General features: G+C 45.0%; 1 protein-coding gene across 2 annotated transcripts; it reads right to left on the reverse strand.

The window, feature by feature from the left end:
- Nucleotides 1-255: 255 nt before the first annotated feature.
- On the reverse strand, nt 256-24045 carry LOC134017527 (kinesin heavy chain-like). Of its 2 annotated transcripts, none has more exons than XM_062457246.1 (25): nt 23560-24045; nt 17320-17407; nt 16905-16978; nt 15754-15858; nt 12679-12727; nt 12313-12456; nt 12098-12222; nt 11736-11840; nt 11395-11543; nt 11104-11252; nt 8278-8441; nt 7404-7472; nt 6339-6545; nt 5792-5938; nt 5450-5638; nt 5183-5300; nt 5009-5085; nt 4813-4922; nt 3900-4001; nt 3627-3687; nt 3470-3541; nt 2801-2905; nt 2444-2660; nt 1770-1913; nt 256-359 (listed from the first exon to the last, which is right to left on the reverse strand). In XM_062457246.1, the coding sequence occupies exons 1-24, from the start codon at nt 23683-23685 to the stop codon at nt 1777-1779; spliced, it is 2889 nt and encodes a 962-aa protein (XP_062313230.1). In that variant the 5' UTR covers nt 23686-24045; the 3' UTR covers nt 256-359; nt 1770-1776. The 2 variants fall into 2 exon arrangements, with proteins under 2 accessions (XP_062313230.1, XP_062313229.1); XM_062457245.1 differs by lacking the exon at nt 256-359 and adding an exon at nt 1443-1589.
- Nucleotides 24046-24602: the final 557 nt, after the last annotated feature.

Here is a 24602-nt window from a genome sequence, read left to right on the forward strand (position 1 = left end):
AATATAAAGAAATAAAAATAGAGAGATAGAATGCACTTGACTGGTATATAGGGCCTGCATCTTTTCTTGGCTATGAGTAGAGTTATCCAATAGAGAAAAGCAGAGAGAGAGAGAGAGAGAGAGAGAGAAAGAAAGGCAGAGAGAGAGAGAGAGAGAGCAAAAAGAGGAACGTTTGGGAGATGAGGTCTGTGGTCCCAACGAAGGCAGATTGGTGAAGTCAGTGTTGGTCCCAGTGGCTGAGAGTGTTCTGGGGTGGGGAGTGCAGAAATGAGGTTATTGAAGTTAAAGTAAAGTCATTGTAGAATGGAGGATCTTTGCTTGAGGATCCAGCTTTGATCCTAAGGTCTGAAGCAGCCAGCCTGTGGGAGATGGGAGAAGATCTTAGGAGGGTGTACGGTAGGCATCTATCTTGGTAAAGAAACAGGGAGGGGGGGGGGTCTTCTCCACTCTGCATTATATGGCCTCTTATCTCTTTCTCTGAGCTTCAAAGGGTTTTCCTAGGCGACCTGACAGTCACAGTATTCACCCTCACTTTCTTTGGCGGGACTTTCAAACACAAGAACAGACTTTTCCCTTTCATTGAAGTGAACAGAGCTGTAAGAAGTCATTCCTTCAACACTTCACCTTTACCACAAGAGTATAAAGTATAGAATTATGAGAGGAATATTTGTGTGATGATTGCTCCTTTCTTTTCTATGTTGTGTTTACTTAAATGTTGATGTTAGTAACTACTTCTCCTGCCTGTTAGTTAACCAAGTCATCCATGGTATCTAAATGAATCTAAGGTCATAAAACAATTGAACTATATTTTGTAACTGTACAAAGATGTCCATAACAATAATATGAACATTCTTGTGAACTAGCCTAAGACCAGTTCACACCTACAGTAAGTGTGAATGCAAGAGAATGAACTCTATAAAACTGAGATGACAAGTCAATTTCTTTGTCATAATTGTGTCCATATGCAAAGAATATGGCGGCGCAAGTGTTGTCAGGATTAGCATTTCAAAGGATGTCACCAAGACACCTTGCTAACCTGAGTTAGCAGCGTAACAGGAAGGATAGACAATTGCAATCATCATCAAGACCAATTCCAAAACACAATTCTCACAGTGAACTGTGACTGAAATCACACACTTGGTCTCCTGATCCCTGCAGTCTGCACATTGGATAATCATCCTTTGACAATTTCTTCTCCACTTGAGAAGTTGATACTTCTGAACACTGATATTATAAATTAAGAATATCTTATTCTTAACACCCACACCTTGCTACAACTCAAATCGGACTACTGTGAAAGTGAGACTGATAACTACAATGGTACAGTTTCTGGCTATGGTATTTTTCCTCTAAGTATTTAACAGCACCAATCACAGTTGCAGATTGATTAGATACTGCCCCCGTGTGGCACATTTCAGAATTTTCACTTTTTAGTCATGCACATGAGCAAGAACAGCATTTCTGGCCATTTTACGTAAGTAGCTTGATTGGAGTTACAATAATATGAGCAGGTTAATATAATGCAACAAACACAAGGACAAAATCTGAGTTTCGCTGGCAGCTGAGAGTAGGGACTGGCTGACTTTCCTCTGCAAACACAAAAACATTCTCAGACTCCACAGAACTGATTACAGCTTGAAAGGCCTTGACATCTGAATTAGGCTTGAAGGATTTGAATGCCATTATGGGTTTCCTGGCTGTATGAATAACTTAATACTTGACCCAGAATTCATGCATATTGCTGCTGGGTGGTGGGCGGAGCTACTGACCTGGTGGTTACTTGGTGCGCTGCTGCTGTGGCTGGCGCGGGCGGTGGTGGTGGGGACTGGGCCCGCCGGCACCGCCCCGCAGGGTGTGGCCCGTGGAGGAGGATGGAGGCTGCTGCTGGTGATGTCCAGCACGGATGGGCTTGGCTGCACACACACACAGGGGAAGCAAACATTATTTAAAATCCTAGCAACACTTTTTTTTTTATCAACATTTCTGCACAATGAAAACTAACCCCAGTGTGAGCGATTCAAGGTCTTTTAACCCTTGTGTTATCTTCGGGTCATTCTGACCCATCAGTCATTGTGACCCACCGTCGTATTGCGACAGATTTACCGCATACAAAGATAAAGTGAAGCATTTTCTTTTAACCGTTGGGCTGTCTCAGACCCCCCACATTGCAAAGGTTAAAAGAAAATTATTTTAATTTGTTTTTGTATTGGGTAAAATTGGGTAAACACAACGATGGTTCGTTATGAACCTTTGGGTCATGTGACCCGAAGGCAGCACGAGGGTTAAAATAAGGAAACATGGTGAAACTCAGTACTGAGGTTTTGTCTCTGTTCTCCCCACTCGTTGAGGTCGATTTTACTGGACGAAGGGGCTCCTCCTCCTCCACTTGACCAAAGTCCCCCAGCCCCCCTCCCCACCCCTCTCCCACCGCCCTCAGCCCTACCTATTTGAGCAGTGTGGCTCCTCCTGGCCACGTTCTTGGCCCTCACGACCTCCTTGATGCGGTCCACCTCCTGCTGGTAGCGCTTGCGGTCCCTCATGGCGTTCTCCTTGGCGTCCCTCAGGGCGCTCTCCAGGGCCCTGACCCGCTCCGCCGTGGCCCGCAGGCGCTTCTCCAGCTTGGGCAGCTCGCAGCGCAGGTCGGCATTATCACGCACCAGCTGTGTTCATACAGGAGGGGTGGTCAACATGAGTGTGTGTGTTTGTATGTGGGTGTGTGTGTAACTGTTTTTATTTGTGTGCTTGTCTGTGTGTGTTTATGTATGTGTGTGTTTGTGTGGTTCAGTGTGAGAGGACCTACCTGCTTGTGGACTTTAGTGAGCTGCTCCAGGTTGTTCTCCAGGAAAGTGATCCTCTGTCTTTGGGCAAGGCTGCCTCCAGCCTCGTCAACATCCATCTCTGCACTCTGATTGGATGGACAGGATGAAGAGACTATACATCACAACAAATCAATATAATGGAACTTGGCATGCATATACAAAAACAAACTCAAGTGGCATCTATGAAGGAAACAGCAGTCAACAGCCATGGTTCTGACATAGTCTGACATGCACTGTGAGAGCTGACATAGGCATGCAATGTCCTTACCCAGAAGATACAATTGCTAGCACTAGCTAATGCTCGAGTTCCTTTAACAGCTTATTTTCAGGCTCTGCTTAATGTTTGGCTTTGGATATTAATAAAGTTGAACCAAAACACTGGCAACATTCTGGTGGGCAGCAAGGCCTGGGTGATTACACGTACACCCACAAACAAGACAGTACGTAAGTGTAAATGTTTTATTGGACACTGAATGACCTTCCTCATAACTTATAAAGACCTTGAGTTTTCAGGGACATATGGTACAGTTCTGATGGGTGGAAAGGGTGTGGAGTTAGGGTTCTGGGGGTGGAAGGAGTGTGGGGTGAGGGTTAGGGTTCAGGGGGGTGGAAGGGGTGTTGGGTTAGGGTTTGGTGTGGAACCAGCCTACCATATTCACTCGTGAGGTCAGGTCCTGGATGAAGAGCGTGCGCAGGTTGTGCAGAGTCTGGAGCTCCTTGACCTATTTGAAAGAAAATGAGCTCTCAGGATCTTCTCCAGGGGTATGTATCATGTACAGGAGAAGGTCTGTGTCTGTCCCCACTCACCACAGTCTCCTCCAAACCCTTCAGGTCCTCCTTGGCCTGCTCTCTCTTCTCAGTCAGCAAACTGACAAATAAAGACACACAGGCTTCATGCACACTAGTTTATGTTACTAACACCAAATGTTAGTTATAACATTACAGTAACATCCTGACACATACTGAAGAACTAGTACCTACAGGTACTGTACTGCCTAGTTACCTTATGGACAAGGTTCTATATGGACTATGTTCTGTTCTGTATAGGTCAAATATAGTACATGCAATGGCTTGTCTTACAGCAGTTTCTGCAGCTTGTTGTCCTTCTCCATCTCCTCAGTCTTCAATTTGTCATAGTCAGACTGTAGCTTGCTGTGCTCCAACCGCTGGGCCTGGTTCAGACTGGGGGTGGGGAGGTGGGAGGGGGTGTCAACACTACTGTATACAGGGGACAACACTGTGGATTTACAGTGGACATTTAGGGCCGGAAAGGCCTCTTCTTCTTGAGGAGACACTGATACACTTCTCACTAGTCACTTTACACACTGTCACTTTCAGCTATTGGTTGCACGATCAGCAATATTGCACTATTGTACTTCACTTGTCTTAGGTTAGTATAGGTTTATAAGGTTAGTATAGGTTATTATGTGTATTATGTGTATTTAGAGGTTTAGTATACTGTATTGAATATTGTATATTATTTGTATATTAGGAGGCTTGCTATATTTTAGCTTATCCTAGATTTAATCTATGTTCTGTGTACTTATATGTTATGTTATGCCAGGTTGCTTTGCGTTGTCTTGTCCTAAGAATTTCAGGGCCCAGTCTGACCCTGTGTTGTTCTCTGCAGCTGACAATAAAAGACTTGAAATTGAACTTGCTTGTACAATACACACTACATGTATGGCACTAGTTCTAGAGTAGGTCTACTAGTGTCTTTAGGGTGCATGGTTGAAGGTACTAGAGCAGTTCTACTAGTGTCTATAGGATGCATGGTTTAGGGTACTAGAGCATGTTTACTAGTATCTCTAGGGTGCATGGTTGAAGGTACTAGAGCATGTCTACTTGTGTCTATAGGATGCATGGTTTAGGGTACTAGAGCAGGTCTACTAGTATCTCTAGGGTGCATGGTTGAAGGTACTAGAGCATGTCTACAAGTGTCTATAGGATGCATGGTTTAGGGTTCTAGAGCAGGTGTACTAGTGTCTCTTACTCCCTGAGCTCGTCCAGGACTCTCTGTTTGAGGTCGATGTCGTCTCTCAGACGGGTCAGCTGCTTCTGGTGCACCTCTCTGTGGTTCTCCATCTGCTCTTCCAGAGTCTTCTACATGGAGACAGAGGGAGGGATCAGGGAGGATGGGGACAGAAAGAGAGACGAACAAAGAGTGTGTGAGCGAAGAGTGTGCTTACCTTCATCTCCACAGCATCCAGCAGTCTGTTCATGTGCTCCTTCTCCTTGTCCATCACTGACACCTCTTGCATCTTCCCTGGAGACACAGCAAACATGTATAATTTTCATAAAAAATGACAGTGTGTCTCTGCATGAGTGCTTTAATTGTGTGTGTGTGTATATGTATGTGTCACCTTGAGCATTGAGCTTGGCCAGCTCCTCCATGAGAGAGTCCTGACTTTCCTCCAGCTGTCTCTTCTTCTGCTCCATACTCTGCATATAGTCAGTCAGAGACCTGATCTTAGCCTGGTGCTGGAGGGCAGACGGGAGAGGGAAAGGGAGAGAGGGAGAGGTTAATTACAGCATGGTAAACCAATAGCTAGGTTCGTCATGGTCAAGCAACCTATATTTTACTGACTTTAACAAAACCTGTGAGACGGTGCTTCTTCTTGTGTGGTTACCTGGGAGATGAGCATCTGACAGGAAGCCAGCTCCTTCTCGTTGGCCTGCATCTTGCGGCTGGTCTCTGACAGGTTGCTCTCCAGCTGCTTACTGCGGCTCACCAGAGTCTTGACCTCAGACTTCATCTTACTGATGTACAGACGAGCCATGGTGAACTCCTCCTCCATCACCCCACTGCCCTCCGCCATCTGACCACACACAGGACGACTGGGTCGGGGGGGTGTATATTTGTGTTTCAGTAAGTGTGTATGAGCATGTGCCTGTGTGTACGAGCATGTGTGTGTGTGCGAGTGTGTGTATGTGTGTGTATGAGCAAGTGTGTGAGTGTGTGTGTGTCTTACAGCCTTCAGGTCGCTGGTGCCGAGGATGCCTCCTATGTCACTGAGGTCCCTGAGCAGCAGGCTGAGGATCTCTGCTGCCCTCCTCCTGTGGTGGCTACTGAGCTCCTGCAGGCTGGACAGCTCCCTCTGGACCCCCTCCAGAGAGGTCTGCACACACACACACAACCAGACAAACGATCAGACACACACACACACAGACAAACGCTCAGACACACACACACACACACAAAAGGACAGATAGACAGAAGTATATACACACGCACACACATATAAAGTTAAAATCACAATATTCTCCAAGTCGTCTCCTATGCCCTGGGTTGAGTGTTCCAAAATCCTGTACTGGGTGTCTTTCACTTGAGTGCACAGCATCATCTCCACCAGGTGGCGCTATCCTAAGGCAAGTCACAAAGGGTCTAAGTACAGGCGAACATGGTATGTATGTAAGACGGTTCAGTTCAGTCCAGCCCAGCCCCAACCTCCACCCAGCCCCAGCCTCCCCCCAGCCCAAGCCTCCGCCTCCCCCCAGCCTCCCCCAGCCCCCTCACACCGTCTTCTGGCTGAGCTCATCGCTGAGCTGCAGGTTGTGGCGGGTCTTGTTCTCGGCCTCCTGGCTCTTGTGGTCGTAGTTGACGGCCAGCTCCTCCAGGGCCTGCAGCACCTCCTTCACCTCCTCCTTGGACGCCCTGCTCTCCCTCTGCAGCTGGGACAGCTCCTCCTGAACACGCTCCAAGTCCCGGCGCACGGATGACAGCAGCTGAGCAGTGGACAGGGAGAGACGGTCAGACTGGCAGACAGGCAGACAGGCAGACAGGCAGACAGGCAGACAGACAGGCAGACAGGCAGACAGGCAGACAGGCAGGCAGGCAGGCATGCAGGCAGGCAGGCAGGCAGGCAGGCAGGCAGGCAGGCAGATGGATGGACAAAAAAGATGTTTGCACTCTAGTTAAAATATTGTTATTGTTGTACTCTGTGCCTGGTAGCCAACGTGGTTATTTTGCTCTGTGCCACCCATTCTTTGAACAAAAAACTAAACTATGCATTTCTGATCCTTGATTTCCCACTGTATTTTCTGTACCATTTGTACGTCTTTGTACATTTGTACTTTGGATAAAAGTGTCTGCTAAAGTTTTAATGCAATATGTATAGCCAATGACATGTAGTTTACATTACAAAATCTCGTCCTCTTCTAGACTGAGACACTGTATTATAGAGAGAATGCATGAGGGTGTAACAGCAGCCCCAGTGTCTCTTTAATAGGGGACTGGAGCTGCCTTTGAATGAACCACAGAGAGGGAAATTGATTTGTTACCATGGCATTTTCATTTGAAATCGCTTTGGGTAACTGCCGCAATTTTCAGGTAATTTTCTGCCATACAAGGCGTTAGGAAGCCAAACTTCTGTCTGCCAGGACTCACCCAGTAAGCAAGGGAAGTCACTACTGTGATGGTCCATTGAACATGACACAAAGGACCCACTGGTAACCACTTTTAGTGTAGCCTACTGCTTATTCACCACTAGATGGCGATACACACAAACTTAAGTTCCTGCAACAAAACACGAAAAAAAAAGTGTCTGGTCAGTGACAGCTGTTGCCTAGGGGACGGCACCTCACCTCCTCCTGGTCCATCATCTGATCCTTCAGACTCTCCACCAACTGACTGCTCTGGTTGATCTCATCGTCCTGGAAACAGTTCAAAGGTCATACACACTGTCTGATTCAACATATCTTTATTATTTAAATTAAATTCAGATTTTGGGGGCAATTCTTCCTTATTTATCCAGTGACATTACAGAGAGACAGGAAAGGCAGGGGAGAAAGAGGGGACGACACAAAGAGTGCCCATGGTCAGCACTCTTCTCCGGTGAGCCACCAGGGCAATCCATATCTTAATTATTATTTATTGAACTATTAGCTGTTCATATTATTAGAGCCTTTATCCGCCTATTAAAATGTAACTTCTTACAAAGCAATGTTTTTGGTAAAAATCCATAGAAATCCATTGCTAAACTAATGCCTTATAGAAAACGTTCCATTACAAATGTCTACTGTACTGTCTTATTGTCACTGTTGGTTGAGGACAGAGCTGGTGTGGTGCACTACTCCAGTGTGTATAACAGTCACACGCTGTCCCAGAGGTCATGCTGAGCAGGACTGGGAATTTGGCTGCCTGCCAAATTTTTTCATTTTTCCCAGCAGCTATTTGGGGAGATTCTAATGACCTTGGAAAATTAGCCTAATCACCAATCATTACGGACATTGGCACCGATTACGTACCATCATCTTTCAGAATGAGCTATTCATGTTTGAGTATTTACATATGATTAGTCAAATTCAGGGCTTGATTACGATATCTTAGGATCTATCCATGAATTAACAATTATATACACAAATGTAATATCTGCCAACCAATCACAACTCCAAGTTTCCCACAGCCCCACCTTCCCTCAGCCTATCACCCTAAAACCTTTCCCTTCGGCCCGCCCACCTTGTCATCCAGCTGCTGGTATAGGTCAGTGATGAGTCCCTCGTACCGGGTCTTCTCCTCGTCCAATAGCGGGGCAGCGGGCGGGGCCAGGGTCTCGATGACGGGCGTGGCCTCGCTGGTCTTCTCCTTACTGTTGAGCTGCTCTTCCACAGGCACCGCCTCTCCTGGGAGAGACAAGAGGAGAGGAAGAGAGATAGAGAGAGACACAGATAGAGAGATGTAGAGAGAGAAAAAGACAAATAGGGTTTACTGAGAAAAATGTAAATGGAGGAGAGTCAAAGACAAAGAGAGATGAGGGGGAGAGAAATGGGTTAGTGGGTGAATAAGGTGAATACAGAGACAGCAGGTATTTTCAGATTGAAACTTTTTTCCTCATACTGTACAACTTAACTTTAGAAAACTAGAAATCTCATATTAGCTGATGACCCATGCGCGCAGATGGCACTGGGGACGGGGGGGACATGTCCCCCCCAGATTCCTAGTGACCCCGATCCGTCCCCACCACTCTCCCTAAGGCGACAAGCATCAGTTCATAACTGCACAGCTGATTAGGCGATGTTAGCGATGTTAGCTTGTATTAGCGTGTGTAACGCAATACACTTTGCTTAAATAAGCAAAGTGTATTATGCTTATTTAAAGTATTTTTGGAGCCGGCGTTTGTGCTTTTAGGCTTGGCGTCTTCCTGTTTGTCATGGAGATGACGTTAGTAGCCCCGTTCGTTTGGCTGGTTAAAATTGAAATGTTTGCTCGCTCGCTCCCTTTCATTAACCTATTGGTTGCGATCAACCACGACACAAAAAAGGCTCAATGGCATTGCTGTGTGCCATATTCACCAAGACAGACTTGACAAACTGGACAGACAAGACAGACAGCCCAGCAATATCTTCAGGGAAATGAAAGGAGGAGAGATGTTTTTGGGACCTATTGAGTCAGCCTCTAGAGGGTAAATTTGTTTGGCTGCAGAGGGAATTCTTTTTTTTAAATAAATTTGGTTTATTATTGGAAAAACAATTACAAAGAAAATTCATACTTGCAGAGGGAATTCAGAATATTGAATTTAAAGTGTAAATTTCATTTCACATTTCATGCTATGAAGGCTATACTTATTTTATTTATGTAAATCTATTGTTTAAGTGTTTATACTTTATACCGTTTACATACACATTGTTATATTTGTAATAATTTACATCCTGCTGAGATCAGCAAATGTTTAAATAAAACATTTGCAGAGGGCATGAAGTTTTGGTGCGTGATTGACATACTAATGTTTATTGCAGCTTCATATACTGAAGCTGCAATAAACATTGCCTGTCTGACTGGTACTGTATATATGTATATACATATATATAACATTACACAAAATAACTAATTGAGTTGGAATCATTTGCTGACAGCTTGGTCCCCCCCAGTTCAAAAATCCCATCTGCACCCCTGTGATGACCCCCTTCGCCCCAGGAAGCTCACAAAACACTTTTTGAAGCCTTATTTCCACAGATAACTGTGTGTGTGTTTGAGGGGGGGGGAGTATCTATGGACAATCTGCCTACCCCCCTGGTGATAGACGTCTTAACACCTCCAGATGAGTCTTCCTCAGGGGAGATGAGCCTCTCTAGGATGGACCTCATGCAGACTGGGATAAGGCTGTGTGTGTGTGTAACATTATGACAGAACTACTTCAGAGGCCCAGACAGTGGCATCCTCAAGGACTGTCTCTGTGTTTGTAGCTGTAGATTATCTACTCTGCTGTGTCTGAGAGGGGGGGGGGGGGGGTAAAGGAGAGGGAGAGGCAAGGAAAGAGCATGAGGGACAGAGAGAGAGGGAGGTAGTGAGGGAGGCAGGGGAGGAGGGCAGGACAAATTAGGAGTAACAGAGAGAGAGAGAGAGAGAGAGAGAGAGAGAGAGAGAGAGAGAGAGAGAGAGAGAGAGAGAGAGAGAGAGAGAGAGAGAGAGAGAGAGAGAGAGAGAGAGAGAGAGAGAGAGAGAGAGAGAGAGAGAGAGAGAGAGAGAGAGAGAGAGAGAGAGAAGACTGAGACTACAGAGCATCTAACGACTTATCAGTCAGTGTATGACTGTAGCCATGGCAACAGTCAGAGCCCACATACGTTGTGTGCTGTCATCCTCCCTTCATCCTTCCTTCCCCCCATTCCTTCATCTTTTCATCCCCTTTTCTCTCTGTCTCTAGACTGATGACACTGAGACAAATGCACCAGGACAAAGTGAACATGCCTCAGTGTCTTTCGAGAAACTGCAAGGAACGGACAACATAAGATGGAGGTTGTTTGTTTGTAGACCCCCCATCCAGGTCAACCAGAAAAGTCCACTTTGTGACAGTAAAATTCCTTGCAATCCCAACATGAACCATTGCATTCAGACATAATGAGAGCGGTGAGGCTGGGATGACCTGAGTTCACATAAGAGTCAGGGATGACTCGATATACCCCCCTTATCTCTTCCTATTAGAGTTCTCCAGGGGGGTGTGTATGTGCATGTCCCCATGTTTAAGTGTGTGCATGCACCTCCCTTTTCTTTGTATAAACTTGTTGGTTTGTTAGTGTGTGTTAATTTGTGAGCATGTGTGTGTCTGCGAGTGTATGTGAGTGTGCGCACGTATGTCAGGGTTTGTGTGTGTGCCTTCCAGTTGAGATGTTCTCATCAGGATTCAGGTCTTGTTTCACCATGACGGCTACTGCTTGACAGCTTTTCTGTCGTGCCTCGGAAATCTTTATTATTATTTCTCTCCCTCTACCTCTGCCTCCCTCTCCCTCTCCCTCTCCCTCTCCCTCTCCCTCTCCCTCTCCCTCTCCCTCTCCCTCCCTCCCTCTCTACCTTTCCTCCAGCGTTTTAGTTCGTTCTCTAGTTTCTGGATCCTGATCTTCAGTCCTCTGCTCCTCTCCTTCTCCAGTTCATACTTCTTCTTCCACTCCTCAGCAGTCAGCTCCAGGTTCACCGACACCGTGTTCTTGATGGTCTTAGCTCTGCAACACACACACACAGCACCATCACACACACAGCAGCATGTTCACAAATACACACACCACCGCCATCACAGACATACACACACACAGTTCAGTCCCATGTGTTGCATAACAGTATGATTGTAAGACCAGGGAGGCCCACCTCTGTCCGAACATGAGTGTGGACTTGGTCTCGGCCTCGTTGTAGACGGAGGGGGAGCAGCAGATGACGATGGTGGTCCTGCAGTTTCCCCCCAAGGAGTCCTGCAGGATGCGGGTCATCTTGCTGTCCCTGTATGGGACGTGAGTTTTCTACACAGAAGACAAGGACTGACTGAGGGAGAGAGGTACATGGCAATCAACTGGTTACACACATCTATAAACGTAAATGTGGGAGGATGAGAGAGAGAGACAAAGAGGGAGGTAGGAAGAGGAGGCTTTGAGAGCAAGAGGGACAGGGAGGGTGAGAGTGAAAACGAGAGAGAGGAGACAGAGATAACTTACAGTTCCCTCGGCCAGCGCTGAGATGACGTTCCCCAGGGCTGACAGAGATTTGTTGATGTTCTTAGCCTCGTCCAACACTGAGCCCTCTGCTCCAGTTTTACTGACCTGAGGGGGGAGGGAGGGGAGTATATACCATTGCACAGGAAACCTCTCAGTGGAACCTTCGATTCGATCGAACATCTGTGTACTCATAAGTCATTGACAAGGGGGAGACAAGAGAAAGAAATAGAAGGAAAGAGATAGATAAAGCTACAGAGAGATGGACAGAGAGAATGAAAGAGATCGAGAGACAGACAGACAGAGAGACAGAGACAGAGAGACAGCGACAGACAAAGACAGACATCGAGCAGGTGAGGTCAGACCTTCTCACTGCCAGCCAGGTCCACCAGGTAGAGCTTCCCTGACAGCTTCAGCTCTGTCTCCACGTTCTCCTGCTTGATGCTGATTAGGAAGATGCTGTGGCTGCGAGAGCTGTGCTCGTTCATGTCTGGAGGAGAGACAGGCTCAACGTTACCCAACACTCCATACAGTTACCTGAACACTGGGTAGATGTAGAACAGGCTTTGAGGAGACACACTTGTGACAGCGACATGACGATTTGTCTTCCCGTCGTCGATAACGTCCATCACTTCCTCTGGGCTGGAGACGAAGCGCTCAGTGCAGCCCTTCACGTACGGAACCCTGTTCTTGTCCTCGTGGACAGACAGGTTGGTCTTGGATACTGGAGCAGGGAAACAGGTTTGTCTTAGATACTGAAGTTGGGAGATACATAGGTCTTAGGTACTGGAGCAGAGAGACAGGCAGGCCTTAGACACTGGAGCAGGGAGCCACTGAAGGCAGCAATCCAAATAAGGGGCTGAACGGAAAACCAAAGACCATTACAGGTCTATAAAGAGGTCCAACAGAGTTATTCGACATTTTGAAAGATTCGTAGTTGGCTCACCATCTAGCAGGTCTCTGATCTTATCTAAGTAGATTTCAAAGTAGGAGACCTGCAGAGAGAGAGAGGAGACACAGGACACTGTGAATCTAAAGAGGGATGTGAACACTCAGCTGATTGAGCTGAGGGCTGACAGATGTGCTGTACCTACATTTACATTTAATAATTTAGCAGACGCTCTTATCCAGAGCAACTTACAGTAAGTACAGGGACATTACCCCCGAGACAAGTAAGGTGAAGTGCCTTGCCCAAGGACACAACGTCATTTTTCACGGCCGGGAATCGAACCGGTAACCTTCTGATTAATAGCCCGGTTCCTTGGTGACTATCTGATCCACATGATGAGTAGTTAAACTCTTAAAGGATTATTTAGTCTGACATTTGTTGGAGGCCGATTTGGCAGAAAATTTTATCACGGTATGTTTTCTTTATATTGATCGATGTCAATAATAATGCTCAATTTGAGTATTCTTGTTAAAGGTACCATGGCATGCTGTTTTTGGATGCTTTTATATAGGCCTTAGTGGTCTCCTAATACTGTATCTGAAGTCTCTTTCCCGAAATTCAGCCTTGGTGCAGAATTATAGTCCCTACGAGCAGTCCCACAATGAACTTTCCTTAGGATGTGCCATTTCTGTGTCTGTAGCTTTAACCTTTTCATGTTCCTGTTAAATTTGCCTGAAAACGCCTAAACAGCATACCCAAAGTAAATTGGAAGCTGTTCTTGAACCATTTGGAGTACATGCATGTAAATGATCTCTTTTGAAAGCTGACACTCTGAAGTTATGTCCCCTGTTGTCAGGACCCCTGTCAGTCCTTCTAGTGTTGAGTAATAGAAGCTTGAACACAAGGAAAGTGAAAATTTCTATTTCCGCCTAGATTTTGTTTTGAAAACAGAGGCCTGAATAGGCCTAGAGGTGGTAGGTATTATCTGGAAGACTAAATTGGACCACAGGTTGAAGCCTTACCCAATTCAAATCAAAAGTCAAACATAATACCACAATATATTCATATTTGACACATGTTTTTATAAGAGTACATCCAGGAATTTTCTAAAAGGGTCTTTTGGAGACTCCAAAATGACCCTTTGTAACCAAGGTCAAGGTCAAATAAAAAGGTATTATTTTTCATAATTGTTATCTCTGGCCCATCTCTGGTACTTAGAAATATCATATATAATAGCTAAATCCCTAATTAGTAATACTGAAACACAAAAACTGAAGCATGAACACATTGGAGTGCTTTATCTGATTCCAAGGATTGGCGCACAAAGAACACTGATTCTGTCAACCATATTGCGCAATCGACTGTTATTTTGAAGGCTCCACAGACGCATACAAATGAGGTATTGGCATTTTCAGCTAGCTGTCAGCTACAAGGCTAACGAGCTAATTTCAGAGCCAGTCGAAGCCAGTTCGAGAAATTTGTTTAGAACCAGTGTGGGGGGGGGGGGGGGGGCGGGGGGCAGGACGCACAGACCTAGTTGGCTTTAGAGGGCTGTCAACGGGGCATGGAAGCTCCTATTGGGTCGAACAAGGTGTCAATCAAAAGGGGAGGGTTCAACGGACATTTTGAGACCTTCATTTTGTAAATACTCCGTTGATAAATCGGAGAAAATAACACTTTTATGTGAACAAGTTGTTTCTTCCGTCGGCTAACTTGCATAATGAAACAAAGGATAATGGCTATTCATGAACGTAAAACATTGTATTTGGACGAATTACTTTACATGGTTAGATACTTTGAACCCTTGGGACTTACGCAGATCAAGTTTTGATGGCATGATTTGCACACCTGGACCTATTTGAACAACTTAGGGTGAGTACAACTTTTTTCTTTGGCATTGTTGAAGGAATGTTCACCGGAAAAAGACGTTGACTTTGCTTGCTATTGCGACTTGATCTTGAATTGGTTTATTTCAATGGAAGCACAAGAATCGTAGCTTTCCAACGATGTATAACATGTGTAGCGTCTAAAAAATATATTTTTTAGAATTTAGTGCGTCGTAACTGAGGAAGGGGGAGGCAGCATTTTTGTCTCGCGGGCGAAACAGGAGCGTAAACAGGTTAAATGCTATGAGGAGGAGAGAGGCGGGGCTAACTGCCATGCTTCGGTCGTTTGAAAGCCATGATGTCTCGATGAAAAACCACTATCGTGCTCGTACTATCGTAGCTCATTTTCTCATTGGCGTGCCAAATTCTCTGGAGGGGGCAAAGCAGAGAAAGGGGAAGTAACCTTTGCAGTAGACTATGTAGACATGAAAGAAGCCAAAATGTGCGTTTTGTTCCCGATTGCATTGCTGTTATTTTGTGGAAGGCACTGTTGCATGGTTAATGAAATATTTCATTAACCAAATATTTTCATTTTTGTGGCGAAATATGTGCATACCACATCTGCAGCTATAGCCATGTTTATGTGCCGCCTAGTCCTGTTGACACCTGGCATCTTCAGCTTTGATGTTGTAAGATGTCAGAAAACAACAATTGAGTCTTGAGGAACATTAGAGTTAGCTAGCTAATTTTGTGTGTTACAATACATAGGAGTTAACCAGCTAGCTGTGTGTGGTCCGGTAGTAAGAGTTAGCTAGCTACAGCGTCGGCTGTGAGTGTGTCAACTTCATTTGAAAGTGAGGTGAGTGGGGGAGGCCAGAAACATGCATTAACCACATGCGCTTGTTTCTCTGCTAAACGATTAGCTGTTTGTGTAGTGTTTTTGTAGGTTCTTGAATCAGTTTCTCTTTGAAACTGATTCAAAGAGAAATCGAAAATAAATCTCAGGACTGTTATTGTGGAAGATTTTTTAATGAAAAAGTATCCAGATGGCCGTGGACCAGATACACACACTCACACACAAACACCAGGTGGAGGCCCATATGGCAGCATTGGTCCACCCTGGATCTGGACCTCTTTGGGGTGCTGTCACAGGCCCAGACCCCAATCGCAGTGCTCTATAGGGCCTTCTTCACTCACTTTAACACCCTGGTAGCTTCATGTCTAAAAGTATGGTCAGTGGTTGGGGAATTGTATTCCCGTTTAACAGCAATCTGATACAGACAGACTGGCATGTGTGCTATGTTACCTTGATGTGGAACTCCAGGTTCTCATCCATGGAGTAGATGTGGTCAAAGATGTCCCTGGCTATACGAGGAATGATGCCCATCAGCTGGGGGTCATGGAGCTTGCCCTGCAGGACACACACATTTCACCTTTGACAATCTGCTTTGCGCATGCGTCGTACACCTGCTCCTGGGCAGAGTTGGGCTGCAGGACGCGATCAAACACATGGGGCTTACCCTGCAGAGATAGTCACACTGTTATACTCAGCACATATCCAATACATACCTAGCATACACCTAACACATACACAACACATACGCACCCATACACACACATTGCTTAATGTCGGAATTACAAAGGATTGCAATAAAGAAACAAAAATCCACTCGTGAGGTATTTGGAAGAAGTGTATCTGATAAGATACCCTGTTGTCTGCCAGTTTTAAAAACATTGGAAAGACAAAAGTTGGTACAATAATGTTTTATAGAGGAGTGATAACATTTATTGTTTCTTTTTGCAAAAGGGATATAATTACTGATCCCCTTTTTGGAGATGTTGGCCTCCTAAATGACTTGTACAGTAAATCCCTGGAGCTTCCATCTCTGCTCTCCTCATCCACGTCAATCCCACCATCATGATCTTCACCCTTCACCTCATCAAGAATGCTCTACCCGTCATCATCTTCACTCTAATAACAAGAGACCCTAACCCTGACACTGGTGTAATAAATGGCAGTCATTCTCCTCAGGGCTGTGCCATCACTACACTGGTAGTGAATCCTTTTTATCTGGGTGGGGAAAAAGAGACGAGCCAAGAGCCCACTCCTCTCTCAAACCCTCCTCCCCAACTCCCCCCTCCTCACCCTCTTTCTCCTCCCAATTCCGCCCTTCCTCCTCTCTCTCCTTCCACCTCCTCCCTCCCCCTGCCTCATCACCCACTCTCCTCCCACCTGCCTCCTCACCCCCTCCCACCTCAGTCCTCACCCCTTCCATCCTCCCACCTTACCACTTCCCATCTCCCTGCTCACCCCCTCTCCCTAGGGTTTTGGGAATAAATTAGAAATGTACTTGAATATACATGCACAGGTTTAGCACACATTTAATTTTATTTTATTGATTTCCTAGTGTTGTGTACATATACAAGGTCAAAGGTGTTGCTGTCCCCCAGTCCTACCTCCATGGTATGGGTCTTCCCTGAGGAAGTCTGGCCGTAGGCGAAGATGGTCCCATTGTACCCGCCCAGCACATCTGCAATCATCCAATCAGATCATTGCGTCAGTGTGGTTGTGAAAATGTGTCACACAATCAGAATTGGTTCACCTTATGTTCATGTCATGCTGAGTCAGAACCATCTGCTTCTTGGAGGAATAATAATAACAACATTCATCCTCCTGTAATAATCATCATGTGGTGTTTCTTAACCAAAAACGATAGACTGAAAAGTGTAATTTTAATGTGAGAATGTCCCAATAAATAGCATAAGTCAAGTCACTCCCTATCAGTCTCTCCTCCTCTCTCTCTCTCTCCCTCTATCACTCGGCCCCTTTTCATCTCTCTCCCCCCCCCCCCCCCCGAGACAGAACACCCACCTTTGACAATCTGCTTGGCGCATGCGTCGTACACCTGCTCCTGGGCAGAGTTGGGCTGCAGGACGCGATCAAACACATAGGGCTTACCCTGCAGAGATAGTCACACTGTTATACTCAGCACATACCCAAAACATACTTAGCATACACCCAACACATACACAACACATATAATACCTAACACATACGGCTTCTACTGGAAAATCAAGAGAAGAGAAGAAACCCTTTATTACAGTAATCCCCAGGCAGAGACATTTGGGTGTTACAGCAGCAGCAAAAGGAATATAGAGATACTGTAATGAAGCCATGAATGTACGTTTTTTATTAAAAAAAAAAAAAACTATGGTCAAATAATGAACATAAACAACGTGAACATTTTAAACAACAACAACAAGATAGACTTATGAACAATATAGAACAACAACAAATGGAAACTAAGTACTGTCCCCCCCCCCCCCCCCTCCCCAAGTATACAACTAACCTACGGATTTACACTAGCTACCAGCTTCAGGATCTATAGATCCAATTACTGCTCAAACATATATATATTTTTTTAAGATTTAATAAAACAGAAATGTGTTAATCTTGTAGGCAGATGCAGCAATCCTACTCTTACTTATGTACCAGTTAGACAGAAAAGCCTCTGGGAAATCAAGACTAGAATTCCAAGCAGTCCTGTACAGCAATGTAAAGCTTATATTACAGTAAACCCAGAACAGTAAATCCACAGGGAGTAGAGAGAGAGGGCAAGAGAAGGACAGAGAATAAGAGAGAGAGAGGGAGAGAGAGAGAAAGAAAGTGAGAGAAGAGGGAGATCTGGAGCAGACCCATTTCCATTCTTCTTGCTTTCATTGCACGCTCACGCACGCATGCATGCATGCAGGAATGCACACATGCACACACACACAAGTCTTGAAGGGAAAGTACTTTACTAAGACTCCACACAGACATGCATGTGAACAGGCCATGATCAGATAACCATGATCAGATAACACAGGACAAGAAAACATGCACAACTTCTTCTGTTTTTCTAACATGTCTTGTTAACCATGTTGTTGTTGTCATACCCTGGGCAGCTGACTGGGGGGCAGCGCCACTAACCATCAACAGGGTTAGCATAGCGCCGTCTGAATAATGAGCACACAGACATCAGACTTATACACACAGGCATAGACACACAGCTTGACTCAGCCCTATCTTAAACTGGCCATTACCAGGCTTGTTTAGTTTTTTTCTCAATGTCCCAGTCAGCTTCTTGCATGTCTTTGTTGAGCAGGCAGGGTTCAGAGGGACATACTTAAGGGAGTTCAGGGTTCAGAGGGGGCAGGGTTCCAGAGCACAGGCAGCAGGAGACATAAAGCTGCTGCTGATACAACCACACGGTCGCCACGGAAACTGCATATTACTGTGAGAGGCCTGCTCTGATTGGATGTCCGCTTGTTGCAGGTGTCCCTCGACAAATCAACGAGTACGGAAACAGGATTGCTGTCATGTGAGCCAGGGTTTTTCCACTCCATTCTTTCTCTCTCTCAATCTCTCTCTGTCTCTCTCTGTCTCTCTCTGTCTCTCTCTGTCTCTCTCTGTCTCTCTCTCTCTCTCTCTCTTTCTCTCTTTCTCTCTTTCTCTCTGTATTTCTCTCTCTCTCTCTCTCTCTCTCTCTCTCTCTCTCTCTCTCTCTCTCTCTCTCTCTCTCTCTCTCTGTCTCTCTCTCTTTATCTCTGTCTCTCTTCATTTCTCATTCTCTCTCACTGGTAATATAGCAGAGCGGGGGGCAAGGTAAACACTGGCCTGCCTCACACAGCCAAGTCCAGAGCAGCCTGGGTGGTTCAGGAGCGAACCCCCCCCCCCCCACACACACACAGCGAACATACATGCAGACCTCCCCCACATATAGGCAGACACACACATGCACCCACACATGCAGACCTACTACTCAAGCAGACCCCACGCGTGTAAACGCTACAGTGGTTCTTTCAATAATGGATGGGCCCTCCCTTGGGAGAGTAAAACCTGCTCCTGCCTCTCTCAGTGTGAGTGCGGTCTATGTGTTCCTGTCTCCAACCATGGGAGGGATCAAGGCATCAACACTTACACACACATCCACACACATATACCACACACACACCACACACACATACTTTACTTCAGTGCTTTAAAAAAACACAAGAGCAACTATAGCAGAGAGAGAGAGAGAGAGGGATTCTGGGCAGTCCTTCAGTTCCCCTGTCAATCATGTCTAATGACTGGCAGCCATCGTCATGGAGACCACATGACCCTAGAGACAGGAACCCCCCCACACACACACAAACATATACAGGCCTGGAACAAGGCAGAACCTGTCTGTTCACCAAACTAAACAGCTACTCACGGATGTACTTTAACATAAACACGACTGCATGCAGGATTACACTTACACAAATAATAAATTCAATCACTTAATTCCAGACAAAACATTGGATATTAGACTAGTAGTGGGATACACTATCAAAGTATGTTTGATATGTAGCTGTGGTTGTATTATGTGCAGTCCAGCCCAGTCAAGACAAGGGGATTATGAGAGGGGCTGCTGTTGGACCAAGCAGCTTTGCTGCAGTGCACCTGTAGGAACAGATGATACCTCCAACATGCTGTCCAGCACCACTAATGGCACTATGGAATTTCAGCTTGTGGTCTGACAACTAAAGATAGACCTCAGGAAAATAGATTTTTCAGGAATATAGAACTCAGAAAAATAGTCATCAGGAGAGGTTTTGCAATGTAGCTTTTGTTTTGTGTCTCGTTGTTGAAGCCTAGTAGCACCCCGGTCACTTAATTGTCTGTCCCTTCCCCACAATGTGACACTATGTGACAGAACCCTTATAACAGGCCAGCCATCCTGGAGGGAAGCCTGCTAACACAACCAGGCATTGACAACATCCAGCGGGAGACTTAATAACTCATTCTTTTTTTATATTGTTCTTTTTCCCCATTCAAGATTTCAAAGTTAATTTTTAATTTTTTCACTGAACAACCAAATCAATTTTCCTGCAGTTGAGCCCCAGTCTGAAATGCCACGCTTCACAGATTTACATCAGAATGGTAGGAGTCTTTAGTTGATTAATATATATATTTTTAAAATGATTATTTAATTTATTTTAATTTATTTCAGACTTCAGTTCCCTGACAGTCAGACCTTAGTCTAAAATAAATTTAACTAAATTAAATTAAACATTTTAACTTTAGGCTCTACTGTCATACTGGAGTGACCAGTCACAGACTCTCTCTGCTCTAAGACGTTGTTGCAGATCAATATGCATTAAATGTCAGGCCAGGATCCAGAGGATCACATTCTGCTGAGGATTGCTCTAACACACGTACATAGATCTGATGATCAGCTAATCTTTTATTTCTTTTTTTTATTCAATCTGCTGTAACAAAGAGAAAATCTGTCAGGGTATGCGTGTTGGTGTGTGTGTGTGGGTGGGTGTGAGAATTGCCCTTCCACCATCCCCCACACTAATAACAAACGATCCAGGAATTCATTTTCGTCCATCTGGCCATATATAATCACCCCTGCCCCCCCAACACTCACCTCCCTCCCCCAAACAAACACTACTAAGCAACAGGACAGCACAAAGACAGGGTTACAAAGTAATTCATTATTTAACAGCTCATAATAAGGGGAAGTTAAACTCAGGCACACTGCCATATTGTCAGGCTAAAATTATGTGCATAATATAAATATATATACATACTGTGTCCCCAGATCAAGCCTGTGGCTCTGGGGCCTCAAATAGACCTTGGAGATAAAGCTGGTGATGACAGAACTAAATCAATAATGTGCTAATTAAACACTCCAGAAATATGTTTTATATGGTGAGTTGTGGGTTGTTAAAATACATTTAAATGACCACACAACCCCTAACACTCAACAGTTACACAAACCAGGTGTTTAGGCTACCCATAACTCAGCACATTTGCACAGTGAACCCGAGAGATACCAGCAGTAACACTCAGACCCACAGTAACACTCAGAGATACCAGCAGTAATACTCATAGATACCAGCAGTAACACTCAGAGATACCAGCAGTAACACTCATAGATACCAGCAGTACACTCAGAGATACCAGCAGTAACACTCATAGATACCAGCAGTAACACTCAAGGTAGGGTTACCTCAACAGAAAACCAGTTAGTCTCTACCTCAACTCCATAGCATAATATTGTATTACGTTAGCAGATACATCTATCCAAAGCGATGCACAGGGAGATTTGAACCTGGGGCTCGATCTCGATCTGCAGTCCAATGCTCTACCCAATGCTCTGCCACTGAGCTTTATCCATAGCTATTGGCTGTCCTCCAGAAAGAGATGGAGAATCTGATCCCTGATCCAGGTACACAGCTCCCTCAGGATGTTGGCTCTCTGGGGGACAGGGAGGACACTGGAGATGGGACATATGGCAGAGGAGTGGCTTGACTGGAGGGCTACTGAACAATGCTACAGCACATATACGCATGGGTTAGCATGGGGAGAGGACTCTGTCATCTGCTTTTTGTATTCAGGCAAGGTGGCTGCCCTCTACACACAGCGGGAAAGGCAGGAGAGGTAGTTCAACTTCGCTGTAGGTGTATGGATGCTATAACTGGGAAATCTGAGACACACACAGACACACACTGACAAACACGCACACAAACACATACATATACATACACACACCCACACAACAGAATTCCAGGACACAAACTTACGTCTACTAAAGGACAAAGTTTCAGTCTGTCTCTAATCAAGGTAAGTAGGTCCCTGTCTCCCTCATAGCTGAAAACAGGCCTTGTTTATTCCACTGAGACATAGTCTGACAGACACTGATGGACATGTTCTGCTGCACCCACTCTTCCTCAAAGACCATTTAAACCAGCATTCAAGCATCAGTGATGTCTTCATGGGTTCAGCCATTTCAGACCAAGACAAGCAGGCCTATTCCCTTGCTAATGGTCTCCACTCAGGCAGAGCCCATCTGCGAACCTCCTGCTTAGGTACATCACTCTGAAACACTGCTCTTGCTGGGGGAAGGGAGGGAGGGAGGGAGGGAGGGAGGGAGGGAGGGAGGGAGGGAGAGATGGAGGTTGGTATTGAGGGAAGGAGAGAGGGAGGGAGAGAGAGGCAAGGATAGAAGGATAGATTGTATGAGGGAAGGACAGACTGAGGGAGGGAGGGATGGCAGCAATGTGCGGAGGGGGGGAGGGAGGGAGAGTCTGATGTTAGACATGGCAGTTTATTCTGCTGTGATGGAGTGACAATACAAAGACTACTTTCTTGCCAGAGCTTCTTTTTATGGAAATAGACAACTGCAGGTAAACCTGTGGATTATGTGCTTTATTCAGTATGACAGCAGCTACCTGACTGGGAGACAGCTGCTATTCAGCATTCACTGCATGCTGCCATTGACAGGGGACATTTTGTTTAGTTGTATTATGATGTATAATGTGCCAATACACATACCATAGATCCAAATGTCTCAATTTACCATTTGAGACATTTGGAAAGACAAATGTGCACTGCAATGTGAGAAGCATTTTCAGTGTTATGTATATTTGATATATCCAGCAGTGTCCATCATCAACTGGGTGACTGATGCAAGGTAATGCTGTATTGTGCATATGAGTAGGCTACTGAGAACATTTCAGTAAGAAAGAGATTCATTTTCTTCAACAATCAATTATTATTATATTCTCATTTCCTGGGTAAAGTGATTATGAAGCTGATGTGATATCCTTAGTAGGCTACAGCATGTCTCCACTGCATGCCAGTCAGGGAAGGTAGACGTTCTACTTCCAACACCATGACAGCACGGTCGGCTGTGCTATAGTGGTGTGCGGATAACAGCTCGCTTATAGGTTATCAATTCTCCACCGTTTAATAGCTAGACAACATTAAATCATGGGTATGACCCCGAGAAGCAGGAACGTTCAACTGACATTATGTCCAGTTGAGTACCGAAATGAAACGGGAAAAACATAACAAAGCCTCATGACTCCAATATTGCCTAATTAAAGCACATTTTAATAGCCTATCATATCTGAATTATTCACGATCTCGAGTTAGAAATCGAATGTCTCACAGATATGCGTATCCATCCTATATTTACCATTTGTTTGTTGTCCAGACATTGTGGAGATGCAACTTATTCATGTTTGATTCAAATGTATCCAAATAGAGACAACGGCGATTTTAAGTTGACTTCTGAGAAATAAACCGACTTACCGTTATCACTACAGTATCTTCCCCCTTAAATTTTGGTATGTATTTGTCTCCTCTTGATTGTTCCGATTCATTTAAAGGCCTGAACCGACACATTACTTTTACTCCGCACTCAGACGCGTCCGCCATGACAAAATTATTGTATCCCAAAAAATATATAAATTTAGTTTTAAGTTTTCTTTGTCAACACCAAGCAAGCAAAAATATTAAGATTTGACCGAAGTGGCATTCATTCTTTATTGTGCTTCGTTGAAGATTGAATGTCAATGGTCCATTAAGCCAATTACAAAAGTGAATGCCTTAATTGATGTTTATTTGCGAAAAGTCAAAACACAAATCAAGGATACAGCATCTGGGTGTGGTTGTGGTAACCGAGAGCGTGAATCAGAAATGTCCTCTTTTGAAAAACAATTTTGTCGTCAAATCTTTGCTTCGGAATATCTATTTCCCAGCGAGCGTCTGGCCATTCTTCACCTCAGACACCAACTAGTCAGCAGCCTCGTCGCGCTGATGCTCGGTCCCACCTAGGTTCACACAGGATGCTGAGCCCGCGGTCACGTGCCCTATGCATCACCGAGCAAGCGCAAAAAGGCTAGTCTATCTTATCGATGAGATTCCCTGACTGTCATACCTGGCTCTATAATTATCATACATCTGAATCTTGGTCATTAGGATCCAGGGAGAGACAATTAGAGAGAACAGTGGAATATTGATATCAGCCGTTTTTGTAGTTTTTTTTCTCCTGTTTTACTTTTTGCCGCATAATTGGTGCTCTTGATATGTTCCTGTCCCATATTATGTTGCTGATTATGTTGTCATCCTACCCAGTTTAATGTGAATTCACCAAGCCAACACAAAAAATTGTGTAACTCGTTGATATTGTCTCTGCAGCTGCTGACTCATGTGCTGCTCCACCTGCTGGTCAACACTGAAACTCCAGGTTGACCTCCGCTTCTCTTCCCGAACCTGATTAGCCCGAAAGATACAGGAAACCTATGTGTGCTTGTGCTGGATTGTCGGTACAGTGTACGGGGCAGTTTAATAAC

The sequence above is a fragment of the Osmerus eperlanus genome, chromosome 3 (assembly GCF_963692335.1).
Source record: "Osmerus eperlanus chromosome 3, fOsmEpe2.1, whole genome shotgun sequence".
In the NCBI taxonomy this organism is placed as follows: domain Eukaryota; kingdom Metazoa; phylum Chordata; class Actinopteri; order Osmeriformes; family Osmeridae; genus Osmerus; species Osmerus eperlanus.

Bases quoted from the DNA above. Each gene is read 5' to 3' on its own strand.
- LOC134017527 (XM_062457246.1), bottom strand. From the start codon at position 23,685: ATGGCGGACGCGTCTGAGTGCGGAGTAAAAGTAATGTGTCGGTTCAGG. The intron at 6,546-7,403 runs GTGAGGTGCCGT...TCCACTGCTCAG, and splicing joins AGATGATGGACCAGGAGGAG to CTGCTGTCATCCGTGCGCCG. The intron at 5,939-6,338 runs GTGTGAGGGGGC...GTGTGTGTGCAG, and splicing joins ATGAGCTCAGCCAGAAGACG to ACCTCTCTGGAGGGGGTCCA.